The 19,766-nt window shown below is 44.1% G+C and overlaps 1 protein-coding gene across 1 annotated transcript in view; it reads right to left on the reverse strand.

The window, feature by feature from the left end:
- The window catches only part of LOC108411071 (protein kinase C-binding protein NELL1), a 406,580-nt gene that overhangs the window by 26,785 nt on the left and 360,029 nt on the right, over positions 1-19,766 (reverse strand). The window contains exon 16 of the mRNA XM_017682451.2: positions 10,237-10,377. Within this exon, the coding sequence (XP_017537940.1) occupies positions 10,237-10,377 (141 nt within the window). The remainder of the gene's footprint in view (positions 1-10,236; positions 10,378-19,766) is intronic.

The following is a 19,766-nucleotide window of genomic DNA, read 5'->3' on the forward strand; positions in this document are numbered from 1 at the left end:
ATGAGTGTGTGTGTGTGTGTGTGTGCGTATGAGTATCTGAGAGCGCGTGCGCGTGTGTGTGCGTGAGTGCGAGTGTGTGTGTGCGGGAGTGCGTGTGTGAGTGGGTGTGTGCGTGAGTGCGTGTGTGAGCGAAAGTGCATGTGTGTGTAAGTGTGAGTGCGTGTGTGTGTGGGAGTGCGTGTGTGAGTGGGTGTGTGTGTGCGTGAGTGCGAGTGTGTGTGTGTGCGGGAGTGCGTGTGTGCGTGTGTGAGCGAGAGTGCGTGTGTGCGTGTGTGAGCGAGAGTGCATGTGTGTGTAAGTGTGAGTGCGTGTGTGTGCGTGAGTGCGTGTGTGAGCGAGAGTGCGTGTGTGTGAGCGTGAGTGCGAGTGAGTGTGTGAGCGTGAGTGCGAGTGCGTGAGAGTGTGTGTGTGTGAGCGTGAGTGCGTGTGTGTGTGAGTGTGTGTGTGAGCGTGAGTGCGAGTGCGTGTGTGCGAGCGTGTGTGTGTGTGTGTGAGCGTGTGTGTGTGTGTGAGTGCGAGTGTGTTTGAGTGCGAGTGCGTGTGTGAGCGTGCGTGTGTGTGTGTGTGTGTGTGTGTGTGTGTGAGAGAGTGTATTAAACGCCCCTCAAATCGCTGACGGACAGATTAACGTGAAGGTGAGGCAGCGCTGGGTGAAACCCTGACGCAGCAGATCTGTGTGTTTGTCTTCATCATTAAATATTAAAGCCACAGTTCAGCTAAAACTCTGCACTGATGTATTTTTAATACCAAAACGGCTTAACAAAATAAAAAAATAAGATCCCTGACACAATAAAATCATCAGTGACTAAAGCAGTAATGTGCAGCAAGCAGTTACGAGGAGACAGCACTGAGCAGGAGCGTCTTTAGAGACCCCCAGAGTGAATTTACAGGTGTGTCAGGATTTAAAGACCACAGATTCTCTGTGTAAACTGATCTGACGGCGTAAGGCTGACAAGGAGCTCTTTTTGGCTCTCGGCCCACCACACACCACTTTGGCCCCCTGAGACTTCGGATGCTCCTGATTTTGATACATAATAATTATTATTATCAATATCAGATGATCAGGACAGATAAACATCAGCTGGGCTGATCAGACAGACCTCTAAAGGGCAGCAGACACAGGACCCAAAAGCTATAACACACCTCCATCTCTCTCCCTCCTTCTCTCTGTCTCCCCCTCCTCTCTCTATCCCTCTTCCCTGTCTCCTTCTCTGTCTCTCTCCATCTATTCATATCTCCCTTTTTCTCCCTCTCCATCTGTCTCTCTCCCCACTCCGTTTGTCTCTCTGCCTTCCTGTTTGTCTCCCTCTCCATCTCTCCCTCTCTATCACTCTCTCCATCTATTCATATCTCCCTATCTCCCATATCTCCCTATTCATATCTTGCCTATCTGCCTTCCTCTTTCTCTCTCCATCTCTCTCTCTTTGTCTCCCTCTCCATCTCTCTCTCTCCATCTGTCTCCATCTATTCATATCTGTTTTTCTCCCTTTCTTCCTCTCCCTCTGTCTCTCTTCTCCCAATATTTTTCTCCCTGCCTATCTGCCTTCCTCTTTCTTTCTCCCTCTCCATCTCTCTCTTTCTATAGGTCTCCATCTCTATCACTCTCTCTCTCCATTTATTGCCATGAATTGTAATGAACAACTGTTGCCAAAGCAATTAAAATATCCTAGCAGAATATGAAAAAAAATGTTGAAGAAGGAAATAATGTATACAAGTAAATAATAATAAAATATACATATATATATATATATATATATATATATATATATATATATATATATATATATATATATATATATATATATATATATATATATATATATATATATATATATATACACACACACAGACATACACACTCACACACACACACACACACACACACTACATAAACACTGTAAAATACAACACTACATCAAATAAATGATACATTTCCATGGGATTAGTTTAAGGGGCTGTGTCACTCTGTTCTCTGTGGCAGCTGTAAACATATTTAGCTGATAGTGCAACACATTCTGGAGTCTCTCCTAAACTCCTTTATATCTGTTACAGGAGGAGAGAAAGTGTTGGTCTGTTCGTCCTGAACTGCACTGACTACATATTCGTTCTTCACTCCGTCTGTACATTGTTAAAATATTTTACATTTACACCGTTTAGCAGACGCTCTTACAAGAAGTGAACTGGGCTGTGGTGTGTGTTGGTGAGAGGGTGGACTGGGCTGTGGTGTGTGTTGGTGAGAGGGTGGACTGGGCTGTGGTGTGTGCTGGTGAGAGGGTGAACAGGGCTGTGGTGTGTGTTGGTGAGAGGGTGGACTGGGCTGTGGTGTGTGTTGGTGAGAGGGTGGACAGGGCTGTGGTGTGTGTTGGTGAGAGGGTGGACTGGGCTGTGGTGTGTGCTGGTGAGAGGGTGGACTGGGCTGTGGTGTGTGCTGGTGAGAGGGTGGACTGGGCTGTGGTGTGTGTTGGTGAGAGGGTGGACTGGGCTGTGGTTGTGTGTTGGTGAGAGGGTGAACAGTGCTGTGGTGTGTGTTGGTGAGAGGGTGAACTGGGCTGTGGTTGTGTGTTGGTGAGAGGGTGAACAGTGCTGTGGTGTGTGTTGGTGAGAGGGTGAACCGGGCTGTGGTGTGTGTTGGTGAGAGGGTGGACCGGGCTGTGGTTGTGTGTTGGTGAGAGGGTGAACAGTGCTGTGGTGTGTGTTGGTGAGAGGGTGAACCGGGCTGTGGTGTGTGTTGGTGAGAGGGTGGACCGGGCTGTGGTGTGTGTTGGTGAGAGGGTGGACCGGGCTGTGGTGTGTGTTGGTGAGAGGGTGAACAGTGCTGTGGTGTGTGTTGGTGAGAGGGTGGACTGGGCTGTGGTGTGTGTTGGTGAGAGGGTGAACTGGGCTGTGGTGTGTGTTGGTGAGAGGGTGAACTGGGCTGTGGTGTGTGTTGGTGAGAGGGTGAACTGGGCTGTGGTGTGTGTTGGTGAGAGGGTGAACTGGGCTGTGGTGTGTGTTGGTGAGAGGGTGAACAGGGCTGTGGTGTGTGTTGGTGAGAGGGTGAACTGGGCTGTGGTGTGTGTTGGTGAGAGGGTGAACAGGGCTGTGGTGTGTGTTGGTGAGAGGGTGGACCGGGCTGTGGTGTGTGTTGGTGAGAGGGTGGACCGGGCTGTGGTGTGTGTTGGTGAGAGGGTGGACCGGGCTGTGGTGTGTGTTGGTGAGAGGGTGGACCGGGCTGTGGTGTGTGTTGGTGAGAGGGTGAACAGTGCTGTGGTGTGTGTTGGTGAGAGGGTGAACAGTGCTGTGGTGTGTGTTGGTGAGAGGGTGAACTGGGCTGTGGTGTGTGTTGGTGAGAGGGTGGACTGGGCTGTGGTGTGTGTTGGTGAGAGGGTGAACTGGGCTGTGGTGTGTGTTGGTGAGAGGGTGAACAGGGCTGTGGTGTGTGTTGGTGAGAGGGTGGACTGGGCTGTGGTGTGTGTTGGTGAGAGGGTGGACTGGGCTGTGGTGTGTGTTGGTGAGAGGGTGAACAGGGCTGTGGTGTGTGTTGGTGAGAGGGTGGACTGGGCTGTGGTGTGTGTTGGTGAGAGGGTGGACTGGGCTGTGGTGTGTGTTGGTGAGAGGGTGGACTGGGCTGTGGTGTGTGTTGGTGAGAGGGTGGACTGGGCTGTGGTGTGTGTTGGTGAGAGGGTGGACTGGGCTGTGGTGTGTGTTGGTGAGAGGGTGGACTGGGCTGTGGTGTGTGCTGGTGAGAGGGTGGACTGGGCTGTGGTGTGTGCTGGTGAGAGGGTGGACTGGGCTGTGGTGTGTGCTGGTGAGAGGGTGGACTGGGCTGTGGTGTGTGCTGGTGAGAGGGTGGACTGGGCTGTGGTGTGTGCTGGTGAGAGGGTGGACTGGGCTGTGGTGTGTGTTGGTGAGAGGGTGGACAGGGCTGTGGTGTGTGTTGGTGAGAGGGTGGACAGGGCTGTGGTGTGTGTTGGTGAGAGGGTGGACTGGGCTGTGGTGTGTGCTGGTGAGAGGGTGGACTGGGCTGTGGTGTGTGCTGGTGAGAGGGTGGACTGGGCTGTGGTGTGTGTTGGTGAGAGGGTGGACAGGGCTGTGGTGTGTGTTGGTGAGAGGGTGGACAGGGCTGTGGTGTGTGTTGGTGAGAGGGTGGACTGGGCTGTGGTGTGTGTTGGTGAGAGGGTGGACAGGGCTGTGGTGTGTGTTGGTGAGAGGGTGGACAGGGCTGTGGTGTGTGTTGGTGAGAGGGTGGACTGGGCTGTGGTGTGTGTTGGTGAGAGGGTGGACAGGGCTGTGGTGTGTGTTGGTGAGAGGGTGGACAGGGCTGTGGTGTGTGTTGGTGAGAGGGTGGACAGGGCTGTGGTGTGTGTTGGTGAGAGGGTGGACTGGGCTGTGGTGTGTGTTGGTGAGAGGGTGGACTGGGCTGTGGTGTGTGCTGGTGAGAGGGTGGACTGGGCTGTGGTGTGTGCTGGTGAGAGGGTGGACTGGGCTGTGGTGTGTGCTGGTGAGAGGGTGGACTGGGCTGTGGTGTGTGTTGGTGAGAGGGTGGACAGGGCTGTGGTGTGTGTTGGTGAGAGGGTGGACAGGGCTGTGGTGTGTGTTGGTGAGAGGGTGGACTGGGCTGTGGTGTGTGTTGGTGAGAGGGTGGACAGGGCTGTGGTGTGTGCTGGTGAGAGGGTGGACTGGGCTGTGGTGTGTGTTGGTGAGAGGGTGGACAGGGCTGTGGTGTGTGCTGGTGAGAGGGTGAACAGGGCTGTGGTGTGTGTTGGTGAGAGGGTGAACAGTGCTGTGGTGTGTGTTGGTGAGAGGGTGGACTGGGCTGTGGTGTGTGTTGGTGAGAGGGTGGACTGGGCTGTGGTGTGTGTTGGTGAGAGGGTGGACTGGGCTGTGGTGTGTGCTGGTGAGAGGGTGGACTGGGCTGTGGTTTGAAGGTGATGTCTATCTGTGAGGGGTCTGAGGGGTCTGAGGGGGTCTGTTTCTGGGTTTAATTACATAATGAAGTATTTTAAGCCAGGTTTGGAGTGGCGGCTTGAGTGTGTTTATTAGGTTAATAGCATTCATCGTCTTGCTACAGTTGCCAGATGCCCTGATTATATTTCATAGTGTGCTGTAATGAAGTCTCGCCAAAGGGAAAGTGGAATTTTGATTTGTGTGATCTGCCTTTTTTTGAAAAATCATCATTCTGGTTTAATAGATGTCGATGTCTAATGCACAATTTTGACAATATTCTTGTAATAAGTTGATGTGTTTTTGTAAGCCTTGTGCTGGAGGCACTAGCAAGACCAAATCATCTGCGTATAAAAGGAATTTTATTTCTTTCTTATTCAGCTCTGGTCCTAAATTTGATGACTGTTGCAGGGCTGCGGCCAGGTTGTTGACGTATATGTTGAAGAGCGTTGGGGAGAAGTTGCCGCCGTGATGCTCCACGTCCCTGTTTGAAGAATTCTGTTCTTTTGTTCCCTAATTTAATTGCACATTGGTTACTGCATTTGGATTTGATTAAATCGTAGACTTTTTATGTGTTCCAATGAGCCAATCAAAAGCCTTTTTAAGGTCCACGAAAGAGGCAAATATTTTCCCTTTGTTTTGTTGATGGACGTGTTTTTGAGTGCATGTAAGGTGTAGATGTGATCTGTTGTCCTGTGTTTCGGTGAGAAGCCGATTCGGCGTTTTAATAGAGCGTGATGTTCCATTAAATATGATAATAACCTCGTTTAGTAAACTACACACGACTTTGCCTGTATTGCTGTTCACACACACACACACACACACACCTCTGTAGTTTTGTGGGTCAAAATTACTACTGTTTTTATATATTGGGGTAATGAGGCCTCGATTCCAGATCACAGGGAAAATTCCCCCATTGAGCACTAGATTGTGCCGCTTTAGGTCGGCCGATTGGAATTTGCACTACTGTGTTTTAACATTTCATTTGTAATATTGTCGATTCCACATGCTTTTCCACTTCCACTTCCACAGCTCTTCTACAGTGATGGGATAGTCTAGAGGGCACTGGTTATTTTTTATCGCTGATTCTAATTTGGTAATTTTTTTTCTGTGATTGTGGCCTGGTTTGAATTTAAATGATGACATTCTGGATTTTTATAAAGCTCTTCTAAGTGTTTTCCAACTTTTGCCATTTTTAATTGGGGTAGTTTTGGAATGGGCTGTACTGTATTTGTTCTAAATATTCCAAAAGGAATTTTCATTAATGGCTTTTACCGTTTTACTGAATTCATTCTTCATGTATTGTTTTTTTTTTTAGTTCTCTCGCTCGCTCCCTCCCTCTCTGGTACAGCAGCAGATGGAGGGCTTGTTGCTGCTGCTAATTAAGGACGGTAAAAGCTGAACTAAGCTTCATGCAAACACAATTATGTTTTAACACCTCGAGACACACACACACACACACACACACACACACACACACACACACACACACACACACACACACACGGGCAGACGCAAACACACACATATTTGAGTGTCAGTGTTTGATCACCCCAGAACACAAAGCTCAGAGAAGCAGGAGCAGACAGTCAGGGGGCGAGGGAACAAAGGAGGGTAGAGAAAAAGAAACAGATGAAACATGAAATCTAGCACTGAGAGAGGGGGAGGAGGATAGAAGAGAGAGGAAGTAGGGAGAAAGATAGAGAGTGCGAGAGACCGAAGGGAGGAAGAGCGAGAGTAAAGCATGTGGAAACAAAGGGACGAACAGAAGAGAGAGAAAAGGAGACAAAAATGGACCTGGAAATGGAGAGAGAGGAAGGGATGTGTGTCATACCTGCGTTACACAGGTGTCCTCTCGCTGCAGAAGTGGAGGAGGCGACAGTGAGGAGCAGACGGTCACTCCCCACTCTCGAAACGGAGCGCACTCGCCCTCAGTGAGTTAATCGGCTAGCCATGCAAAATTTGATCGCCAGTGATGCTACAGCCGTCCGTGGCCGGGAGCCCAAGAGAGCGCAGCTGACCACGCTCTCTCTGGGCGAGCAGGATGGCCTCCTGTCTCCCCGGTCACTAGATGCTGGTCAGCGCAGGCATCTATAGCTTACGTAACAGAACCGGCAGTTGGCGTTCTCCTGCGAGCGCGTTCAGCTGAAGTGGCTTTAGCGGAAGTTTGAAAAGATGCAGTGCTTTACATCACTCTGCTAACCAGAGTCCTAACTAGTGAATGGAGTAACTTTAAAAAGGTCCAAGCATGAGGGAACATGCTTTACCCTAATTTCAGCCTTTTGACTACACTGTGTCTTTCCTCTCTCTCTCTCTCTCTCTCTCTCTCTCTCTCTCTCTCTCTCTCTCTCTCTCTCTCTCTCTCTCTCTCTCTCTCTCTCTCTCTCTCTCTCGCTCAGTGAGGAAATCCAAAATAACATGAGCTCCCATCTGAAAACGAAATGTAAACATCGCAGACAACGTTGTTATTCTACGTGTACAAAACTGCAGCTGTGTTTACATTTTACAGCATATATGTGTCTCAGTGTAGAAGTGTTATGGTAACGAAGGCTCAGCTGTTAAACAGATACAGACAGAGCCTTCTGTCCAGATCCGGCGTTCGCTTTGCCCGTATTTGTGCATGTTCCCTGAAAGCTCACAGATATGGGCGAAATGAGGCAGCACCACTGGAAATCGTGGGGCAGCGTAGCCAATCAGGATCAATTTCTCTTTTTGGTAATGTAGGGAAGAATTCCCTGTCGGCTAGGGCTGGGCCAAATAAGGACACCACACCCCACCACACCCATCAGAGGATCCTGTTTACAGCCTCACGTTACACCAAATATTCATGCCAATAAAGTCATTTAAACTGTTTACCTGTGTTTACACCGAGAGTCACAGAGAACCGTAAAGCGACGCCTTTCACTGCAATGTTAATGTAGAAATCCGGTTTTCAAACAATGTTTCAATAAAGCTCCTTGTATTTTCACCATGGTAGCGTCAAGCCAGCAAGCTTGGCTCTGCGCTATTTGGGATTTTTACAGCAACTCTAGTTTAAATACTAACATTCTCTACTTTGCATGACTCATTTTTAAGTAATACTTTATTTAAAGGTTAAGAAAGTTCGTCTGTCTTATTTCTGTAGCTTTAGTCTGTTGGCCAGTTAGTTTCTGTGACCTGTCCAGTCTGCTACTGAGGGCAGAATGAAGAAGAGCATAACATGTTAAACTGAGTGTGTTGAGAGCAAATGGTGATGTTTAACTGGCAGTTTATCATCTGGCTGCTTTTAATAGACACAGATTTTAAATGTTAACAATTGAGTCATTGTGAAGCCGCAGTCTCACGTCTGCTGAAGCCCTGCGCCGTTGATGCGCGCTGCTATTCTTGCTGTGATTTCATCTTCACACAGCTGGACTGACAGCTGCAAAGTGCATGTTGGCCCAGAAACGCCTAAGAAAAGTTTAATTAGATAAAATGATATAAAAAGTAAGCACACTTCCTTTGACTTTGCTTCTATTACCCAACCGGATATTTCAGAAACAATTGGAAAACACAGCCGTCACATAAAACAGGCGGATATGGAGGAAAGAGAGGGAAAGTAAGAACAGATCAGGTGAGCAGGGGACGATGGGCTGTGAATATGCTGCGTGCGACATAACGCGGCCCTGAGCAGTGCTGAACGTAACATGATGCATGCTGGTTAGAAATTCTGTCGGCGCTGCAGAGCGTCACCGTGCCACATGACGAAACCTGGCAGGATCAAGGCAGCTGCAGTTTCTGATGTCAGGCAACAAACAAACACGCCTTCGTGACGTCACATCACCACCACCACCGGCTGGAATCTTTGATTTCCTCCTTCTGGCAGCTCATTTTGTACATATGGCTACAATAAACTAAATAAATTCCCAGAACAAAAAGCTGTAAATCAGTTAAATCCACGAGTGTGTTATTCTAAAGGAAATTCTGCCCTTGCAGGTCATAATTTATTCTTCAGATTTCTGTCAGCTTCATGACAACGTGGTTGTCTTTGTCATTTTTACTTTTTTCCCCTCATGTATATGGCTCTCGATAAACGCTGAAATAATAATAAAAAGCAAGTATTCCATGTTTGACTTTTTCCCCTGATACACTTTAACCCATCACCCATAGATGTGTCATAATACATTCCTTAGATTTTATTTGTTGCGTGTCGAAAGTATAACGTAAACGTCCGAGCACTGCAATAAAAAAGGCAAGCGTACATTGTTACGATCTCCTCCACCATCACCATGGCTGTTGCTGTCAGAAACTTGACTCTGGACTGCCCTCTGGTGGATCTATTGCTTAACGTCCATGCCAACGTTATGGATGCATCAAAGTGTGTGGACAGTGGTGGTTACATCATTTGGAACGCTTTGAATGGCCCAAAAGAAACAGCCCAAAACAACTTGGAAAAAGTCCAAAGCTCCAGACTTTAAAGCATACTAAAGTACATTAAACGTAAAGTAGGTTTTTTCCTTCTCCTGCAAAGTTAGCATTTTAGAGATATAAGGTTTTCTTCCAACAGCAGGGATATGTGTGTGTGTGTTTGTGTGTGTGTGTGTGTGTGTGTGTGTACGTATGTATGTAAAGGGAGTTTAAATGAGCCAAACAATGACCACAGAGGACAAACCTAATCTCACCATAAACACAATACAGTGTTCAGAAAACAGGCAGAGAGAAAGAAAAAGGGATGCAGACAGAAAGAGAGAGATGAAGAAAGGCAGAGAGAAAGAGAAAGACAAAGGGAGTCCGAGAGAAAGATTAAGGGAGGCAGAGAGAAAGAAAGAGGGATGAAGAAAGGAAGAGATAAAGAAAAAGTGATGAAGTGAGGCAGGAGAGAAAGAGAAGAGAGGGATGAAGAGAGGCAGAGAGAAAGAGAAGACGGGGATGAAGAGGCAGAGAGAAAGAAAAAGGGATGAGAGGCAGGAGAGAAAGAGAAGAGAGGGATGAAGAGAGGCAGAGAGAAAGAAAAAGAGGGATGAAGGGAGGCAGGAACGAAAGAGAAGAGAGGGATGAAGAGAGGCAGAGAGAAAGAAAAAGAGGGAAGAAGAAAGCGAAGAGAGAAAGCAAAGTCAGTTATTATCACTCACCCACAGATGAAGTGAGAGAGAGAGAGAAAGAGAGGGGGATGGTGAAAAAGAGGGATGGCAACAGAAAGGGAAGAGAGACATGGGGAGAAAGAGTGAGAGGAAAGAGAGGGATGGGGATGGAAAAGAGAGAAGAGAGAAAGATGAGATGAAAGAGAGGGGAAAGAGAGAAGAGAGGGAGGAAAAGAGGCAAAGGGAGGGAGATATGATTGTAATTATCACTCACCCACACATGAGCTCCCATCCAGCAGGTAAGATCCGTTGTCGTGGAAACCGCTGCGACACTGGCAGTGGTACCAGCCGGGCAGGTTCACGCAGCGTGAGCCGTTATGGCACTGAATCAAACCTTCAGCGCACTCATCAATGTCTGAAACACACACACACACACACACACACACACACACACACACACACACACACACACACACACACACACACACACACACACACACACACACACAGTGTCAGCTCTTTATCTTCACAACGTGACATGAGAGACACTACAGTAACATTTCATTAGAACGTTAGAACGCTACCTGCACTGAATAGTGTATAAACACATACTTTCTACAAATCTACTGAGATACACACTATAAGGACAAAAGTATTGGGACACCCCTCCTAATTAAGCTCAGGTGTTTCAGCCACACCCATTCCTAACAGGTGCATAATACTAAGCTCTGGAAGTAACACCAGCAAAAGAACTGCACATTAGGAGCTTCATGAAATGGGTTTCCATGGCTGAGGAGTTGAAAATGCACAATGCCAAGCGTGTCGATCACTTCGCCACTGGACTGGAGCAGTGAAAACGTATTCTATGGAGCTTCTCTATCCATCAGTCTGATGGACGAGTCTGGGTTTGGCGAATGCCAGGAGAACACTACCTGTGTCGGCTGTAAAGTTTGGTGGAGGAGGGATGATGCTGTGGGGTGTTTCAGGGTTTGGTCTAGAACCCTTAGTTCCAGTGATTGGAAACCTTAGAGCTTCAGCAGATCAAGACATTTTGGACAAATGCATGTTTCCAACTGTTACTTGCAACATGCACTTTATGAACAGCTGCTCTAAATACCTGCTCACATGCACATGTAACTTTAATAAAACTGTACTTTTTTACTATTATTTTGTGTGATTACTTATATTTCCAATTTTTTTCTACTTTCTTCAAAGATTATATTGAGATTATATACGGTGAATGGAGGAACAGCAAAGTTTGGGGAAGAAACTTCTGTTATTATTATTATTATTATTATTTACCAATATGTGTAATTATAGGTAGCCAGCTAATTCTTATTATTACATTATCCTAACTAATTACCAATAATAGGTAGTAAGCTATGATTTATTATTATATTATAGAGAGTTACCGGTAGCTTTAGCAACATCAAGCTAGCCATAATATTGGCAACTCAGCTAGCTATTTTTATTATTATGATGATGATTATTATTATTATTATTATTAATATTATAGTTGGTCATCAATATCTAATTGTAGCTAGCCATCTGTTATATTTACTACATTATTCTAATTAGCAACCAACTACCTACTGCTAAGCTAATTTACCTACTGCTAAGCTATTTATTATTACATTATAATTAGATACCAATCGCTTTAATCACACCTGGCCATGATACTGGTACCCCAGCTATATTACTGTTATTATTATTTTATTATAGTTAACAATATCTGTAAATAGGCTTGGCTAGCTATTATTTATCATTATATTATTAAAGTTAGTTACCAGTACTGGCTATATTTATTACAATATAGCACTTTAGAGCCAACTTTAGCTTTCTTCTGCTTCTATTTCTATTAGTTCTCTTTGTTTTATGAATATGTAAATGAGCTGGTGTAATGACTCTGCTCCTGCAGGTAGTTTACTGCTCTAATACGGGTGCGCTCTCCCTCTCTCTCCCTCTCTCTCCCTCTCTCTCCCTCTCGCTCGCTCTCTCCCTCTCTCTCCCTCTCTCTCCCTCTCTCTCCCTCTCTCTCCCTCTCTCTCCCTCTCTCTCCCTCTCTCTCGCGCTCTCTCTCTTTGTACCACACTTACAGAACGTAATGTCACCCGCCTATTATGCAGAGGTCAAACTGCTGTTTATTGCGGGCGCTGAGCTGAGTGACCCTGGTGCTCTGATGCTTTTGATAAGCTTCATCTTATCTTAGCCCTGACCGGCCTCTGTTTAATTCCCTGCCCGGTCGACGAAAGCATATCTGAGTTCCATCACTGCCGTCAGCCGCTTTCAGGTTCAGAAGCCCCCCAGTGAGAGGGAGGGAGACCACGCTGCGCCCAAACCCTTCCTCCAGTCACACCCACCGATACAATCAAAGATCACAGCTTCTTTTCTAGCCAGACATTTAAAGATGAACTGCAGCGCTCTTCAGTCTTCAGTCTGGTCTCTATCTCACTCTTATGTTTCAGAGCACTGATTAGCACAGATAATAATTTCAGCAGCTTTTCCTGAAACTGGAGAACCACAAACCTGTTGAGCAAACAGATGTCAGTAAATATCGGCTGTAAATCTGAATAATCTGCTCCTTCAGAGATTAAACTAATAGCCCCTCCCCACTCTTCCATATTCAACGCAGCAGAAGTTGCCAAAGTAAGGAAAACATTACAGTAGTGTTGATGTTTATGAATAAAAATGCAGAGGACTCACATTTTTACACTCTTAAAGTATTTAATACTTATTTAATACTTTCCTGACTGATATTTAGTGTATGTATGTATGATTAACAGACATTCCACTTCGTCCTTCATCAGTTTATTATCTAGAACCTGCTGGTCATTTCAGTGCAATTCAGTTAGACTGGCTTGGTACCTGGCATCATTTCACCCATTTAAAAAAGCTGGTTCTTCAAGGGTTCTTTAGTATAGACGATGGTTCTATATAGAACCACGAACACTCAAAGGACCCCTTGCATTATCAAAAGGTTTTTGCATCATGAAATGGTTCTTCAGACTGATGGAGAATGTGCTGTATATTACTGTAAGAATCTTTTTTGGTGCCATGTAGAACCCTTTTCAAAAAGGTTCTATACAGAACCATCCACAGCACATTCTCCCTCGATCTGAAGAACCCTCTCACAATGCAAAGAACCTTCAATCATGCAAATGGATTTTTAAGTATGCTTCTATTAAGATCTGTTTTGTTTTTGATTGTGTACACAGCACCTCATTCTTCCTCGGTTAATATCTAGAACCTAAAGACTAAAAGAAAGTGGTAACATTTCACTGACTGCTTTTTCATGATTTTCTTTCACTTGCATTCTATTTTAATTGTGTCTGATTACAATATTGATTTATTTATTTGCTTGTTTATCCGTCTTCTAAGCCTGCGTTGCCGATAAAAGGGAAGTGGACGGCTCGTCCGTCTCTCGGCTGCGCTTTCTGGCGTGTGGGCTTTGAGCTGATCAGCAGGAGGCTGTGAGCACCTCCACGAAAGCTCCTCTGAACTTTGAAGTCAGGAGGAGAGAGATAAACATTCCCTCACACAGCAGCTAAAATCAATCAGCTCCATTCAGCAATTTAAGAGGATGAAGGTGAAGCGTTCCTCAGACTCAACTCGAACCTTTTTACGCTTGTCTGTTTACTTTCTCTGCGTCAGGCTTAATATCTAGAACCTGTTAGTCATTTAAGTGTAATGTAGTTCATGAACTACAGCTAAAAATAATTTCCTCATTTACTGCAAATGTAGTCAATCAACCAAGACCAATGTTCAGTGTTTGCCTTTAAGCTTCAGCTCTGGAGCTACGAGGCTAATGATTGGCCCCTCCCAGTCTTGTCCACGTGCTTGTGTTTTCCTTCCCGGTCCTGCCCCCTTGTTTCCAGACCCTGCCCTTGATTGTTTTCACCTGTTACCCTCCGTTAAACACCTGTGTCTCGTTACCGGTCCCTGTTTTTAAGCCTGTGTTTTCCCTCGTCTCTGGCTGGTCTTTGCAGTGTTTGTATTATTTCCTATGCTTTGTTTGGTCTTTGCATGTTTACATTGTTTGGTGTTTGTTGATTCCGGCCTACGTTGCGTTTTTCCCGCTTTCCTGTTATGTCTGTCCCTCGATTCCCCCGTGTTGGCTCATTGACCCTGGATTGTCTAGACCCAGATTTCGGATTTACCCTCAATAAATCTCACTTCTCTTCGCACATGGCTCCGCCTCCTCATCCCTCCCCAGCGTTTCATGCAGCTAAAAAGCAACAGAAGAATACAAGCATGCTTAGCAGCGTGTTCCTAAGTGCATGTCAATCATCCCACCTCAAACCGTGCGGAGATGTTCGGTGTCTTTAATTAATATTTAAGCACAGCTTTTGATGATAAATATACAAAACTGGTTCTATACAGCACCAAAAAGGGTTTGGACCAAGGTAAGGGTTAGGGTTGTGCTGAGGCTTTGGGTTGAAGTTAAGGTTAGGATTAGAGCCAGGATTAAAAGAAAATTAAGGCTAATTTAATACATATTTAGACGAGCGAGGTAAAAATAAATTAAACATCTAAAGAGCACAGTTCGAATAAAATGCTGCCCAATTAAATATTTCAGACTTAATTAGGGCCTTAAAGTAGCAGATACTGAATAATTAATGGCAGTTGCTGAATAATTCATAGTAGATGCTGATGAATGATAATTAATAAATAATTCAGAGTACAGTTAATAATTCTGTGCCTGGATACTGAACATAGATACCGAAAAACACTGAATTAGAATCGTGTGTTTAAGAAAAGTAACGTTAAAGCCAGTCGAATGCTGTTAGCTCGGTGCTAATGTAAGACTGTAAACCCCATAGACAGGCTAGGAGAATCAGCATTACTGCAGTGGTAGTCATTTCTCACATAAAAGGGAGGAAAAAGGTAAAATAAATAAATAAATAAATAAATAAACAAACACAATCCACTGCCTTGTTTGCTCCAGATGCTTGGTGTGATGAGCTCTGGCCATTTCATCACATGCGTCACGTGTTATGAATGCGTTCTCTCGGCATACGCTTTTCACATTTGCTCAGCTCAGGGTTTGGTGGGCTTCACCTTCAGAGAGACATTTACTATTGAAGTGTATCAGGCTTGATAAAATGTTATATATGATATTGATATCATATTGGGCTTTAATATACATCTAGCTGTTTGCTGTCTGAAAGTGTATCAGACGGCTTCAGGGGTTTCACTGGAGCTCAGGCTGAAAAGGGGTCTGTTTGTGTCGATGGAGCCCGAGCGAGGGGGCCCTAGTTTCAGGTCCCAGGAGAGAGTTGGGCCTCTCTGTCTTTCTAGAAGAATAATAACAAAAACCAGATGTAAGCCATACCATAAGATATTGTCACGTGCTAATGTATGGATTGTGCGTTATGTGTGTGTGTGTAAATTTTGCCTTAAAAGCTGAAGCATCTCGGACTTCAGGCAGAGATTCCACACTGGCTCCTGGGTCTCTGCAACAAGGGCTCTTTAATTTGAAATAAAGTTGTTCATGTTTAAATCCAGATAGTGTCTACAGAGCTTTCGTCATCCCACCTACACAACTGAGAATAAACAACACTATTTAAGACACAAGTTAAGACTTGATTTGTAAAAATGCAATTCTGGACATCGTAAGGCCGCATGTAGACCTCGGGGCCCCCCCCCGGACAGACCCTGCAGAATTAATGCGGTGGGAATCTAAATGAAAAGCTGTGCGGAGGGAAAACCAGAAACGTTCTGAATATTTTGATATTTTCCACCTCTCCTCAAAGCTGCCACTTTGAATCCGAGAACACGACACACGCCTCGCTCTACAACACTGACAAAACACACACACATTCAGAGCATAATCAGACCGCCCACGCTGGAATAATAATCAAAGCTCCACAACTCCATTACCATCTGCAGTCTCCTTACTTGACACGTACTCGGAAGAAAACATTTAAATATGTCATTTTCCCTTCAGCTGGATCACTCACTCTGCGGCAGACGCTCGGTTCAGCCCTTTATTTCCTTCTGCTGGCCTAATTTTCCCCGTCTGACTCTGACAATTAACCCCTTCAGCTCCAACAGTCCATAATTCAACTCCACACTCTCTTAGCTACAGAGTTTGAAAACCAGTTTCTCTAGTTTTTGCAGATCCTGAATAATTCATAGATAGCAAATCATTCATAGCAGACACTAAATAATCCAATGTAGATGCTGAATCATTCACACTAGGCACTGCATAATTGTTATGTGATACTGAATCATTCGTGATATTGAATAATTCATGATAGATAATAAATTATTCATAGTAAACACAATCATTTGTGGCACAAACTGTATCAATTTTAGTAGATTCTGAATCATTCGCATTAGACACCGATTCAATCATAGTAGATGAATCATTCATGAAACCAAATAATTTATAGTAGATAATGTATCATTCATTGTAAACACTGAATCATTCATGGTAGGTTCATTCACAACAGATACGGAGTAATTCATAGTAAACAATCATTTGTAGTAGTTTCTGATGAATAATAGATACTGAATCATTCATATTAGATACAGAATCATTCATATTAGATAGTGAATCATTCATATTAGATACGGAATCATTCATATTAGATAGTGAATCATTCGTATTAGATACTGAATCATTCATATTAGATACGGAATCATTCATATTAGATACTGAATCATTCATATTAGATACTGAATCATTCATAGTAAATAGTGAATAAGTCTAAGGAGAAACCAAATCATTCATAGCAGACATTCAATAAACCCAGTATTCTCAGCACTGTAGTAATACTGACGTGGTGGTCATGCGTTAGTGTGTGTTGTGCTGGTATGAGTGGATCAGACACAGCAGAGCTGCTGGAGTTTTTAAAAAATGTTTTTATTAAACATTGTGTCCACTCACTGTCCACTCTCCTACCTTGTCAGTTTGTGTTGGTCATCCTCTAGTCCTTCATCAGTGGTCACAGGACACTGTTGGCTGGATGTTTCTGATTGGTGGACTATTCTCAGTCCAGCAGCGACACTGAGGTGTTTAAAAACTCCAGCAGCGCTGCTCTGTCTGATCCACTCAGACCAGCACAACACACAATAACACACCACCACCACGTCAGTGTTACTGCAGTGCTGAGAACGACCCTCTTTGTGTGCAAATAAATTTAAAAACAAAACAATAAAACTAGTAAACAAACACGATTGACGTCACTTATTAAAGCAATACATTTGAGTTTTTAATGAAAAACAGCATTATGGTGTAAATGCTCTAAATACTCCTCTGTAAAGCTCCATCTATTTTTTCTGAGCTGATGGAAATCAGCTGCCTAATCTTTTTTTTTTACCCCCTGCAACATTTCACAGACTCTTGAATTTAATTTGCCAGCTGGACTGAAACCTTACTGGTAACACACCTACAGTTACAGAAACAAGTGCATCTGCTCCTTTACACACAGTTCTACACTAATTGGCACAGGTTGGAGAAAATAAATAAGGCTTACAGTACACACTGACTCGCTAATCACTTTCACTAAAATATTCACGTTCAACACGTGTGATTCACTTTACAGGTTGTTTTTGTCTCTCACTCTCTAGTAAAACACAGTCTTTTATTATGTCTCCTTTTATTTACATTTGACTTACATTTGACATCCTCGTGTTAAGATCTACATTAGTGCATGACAGAAACATGTGGCATCTAATTAAAAGCCTGATCACTGATTCAAAAAGTGAAAAAGAATCAAGGTTCCTGTCTGCCTGTGCGTCTCTCGATCAGAATCAGGATCCTTTATTGATCCCAGAGGGAAACTGCAGTTGTTACAGTTGCAACCATTTATGTAAAAGAATAAACGCTTTAATAATTTAAAACAAAGATAAAGAGAAATTCGCAATATGTACACGAGATTTAATCTCTAAATATGAAACATTAGTATAAAGCAGTTCAAATTATTTAAATGATTGTCCCTCTGAGTTACTGCACACACAATTATTATTATTATTACACATTATTATTACACAAAACCATGGATATCAGCAGTGGAGAACCACAGCACCCCTTTGGGACGCTAGTAGAGTCGGTAAAGAGTTCTGACAGAGCGGTCACCATTTTCCATTCGTAACAACTAAGCAGAACCTGCATAGAATACGACATAGAACCTCCAGAAGGATTAATCTGACCGTTTTGGTTCCACACATTGTGCATCAAAGTGTGATTGGTTGGTGCCCCTGTCACTTTCTGATTATTTACATTTACATTTATGGCATTTGGCTGACGCTCTTATCCAGAGCGGCTTACAACTTGATCATTTTATACAGGTGGGCGAAGGTGGTGTTAGGAGTCTTGCCCAAGGACCCTTATTGGTGTAGTGTAGGGTGGTTACCCAGGTGGGGGATTGAACCCCAGTCTACAGCATAGAAGGCGAAGGTGTTACCCACTACACCAACCAACCACTGATTACGCTGGTAGTTAATCTAATGTGTAAGGCCTTCAGTCCAGCTCCTGAAGTCCCAACCAATGAGAGAGCAGCTCAGCTGTATCTACCCACATACCACAGAGAGAACAATCCTGACTGGACAATTTTCTAATGGGCTGTTTGCAGAAATGAAACCTTTTGTTTCCAACCAAACCTTAACGAAATAACAGTATAACTACAATACTTAAGAGTTTAAATACAACAAACATGTTGATTCTATTAAATATAAATAAACAAAAAGTTGGAGACTTTTAATTTCGAGACCAGGGAAATTATTAGACCTTCTCTGAAAGTTTAGAAGACCCTGAGCATTCCCCACCGGATGTCACATTCATCACATTCATGAGCAATAAAAGCCTTGATGTTTAACATGCAATGTGATAAGACAATAGAATCATTTCATAGTGAGAAATGGGAGGCTGCTATGTTTAGCTATGCTTTTTTCCCCCCATTTCGCTATTAACGCCATAACTCATCGTTTATGAATAATCATATAGATAGACATAAAGTGATGTGGCACCACAACCACCCAACAGCCCTCCAAACACCACCCCCACCCCTCATCCAGCCCCTGCTTTGAACGGAACAAAAAACAAAAATAACAGACAAAACAGAAGAAGTAAAGAGAAAGGATGAAATAACAATGATAATAATAATAATAATGATAACAATAACACAACAACGGACAAACTGGACAGACAAACACTTAAAACACTAATTAAGGCGGTAATTGCCCCCCCCCCCTTTCTTAATGTAGATATAACGTGGGCAGTTATCAAATCCTATGTAGGAGCTGTAACCTTTCCCTGAAGAGTGTGGAGAGGAAAATCAGCTCTTACTGTATCGTAAAAATTGTGACCAGATTTTCTTGAATGACTGTGTTAGTTTTTTAAATTAGCTGTGAGTCTTTCCAAGCTGCAGTGATCCATGAGGAGGTTAAGCCAAAGCTTTATTGAAACTTTGGTTCTGTGCTTTCAGTTCAGCAGTAGAACTTTTTTGGAAATGGTAAGTGACATGAATATAAAGGATTTGAGGTGATCGGGTGCTGAAAGTGTGGAAAGGTCATTAAGCAGCACTACAGTGGGAAATAAAGGGATGACAAGGCCCAAAATCTCTGATAGCCTGTCCATGACCTCTGACCAAAACTGCTGGATCGAGGGACAATTCCAGAAAGCCTGATTGTCTGTTAAAGCTGGACAATGCTGGCATTTATCACTGTGACTGAATCCCATACGGTGTAGTTTAGAGGCTGTGATATATGCTCTGTGAAGGCCTTTATATTGAATCAGCTGGAGTTTTGAATTGCCGGACATAGAGAAGATGTCGCTGCATATATTTTGCCAGTTCACAG

This window comes from Pygocentrus nattereri, chromosome 15 (assembly GCF_015220715.1).
Source record: "Pygocentrus nattereri isolate fPygNat1 chromosome 15, fPygNat1.pri, whole genome shotgun sequence".
In the NCBI taxonomy this organism is placed as follows: Eukaryota; Metazoa; Chordata; class Actinopteri; order Characiformes; family Serrasalmidae; genus Pygocentrus; species Pygocentrus nattereri.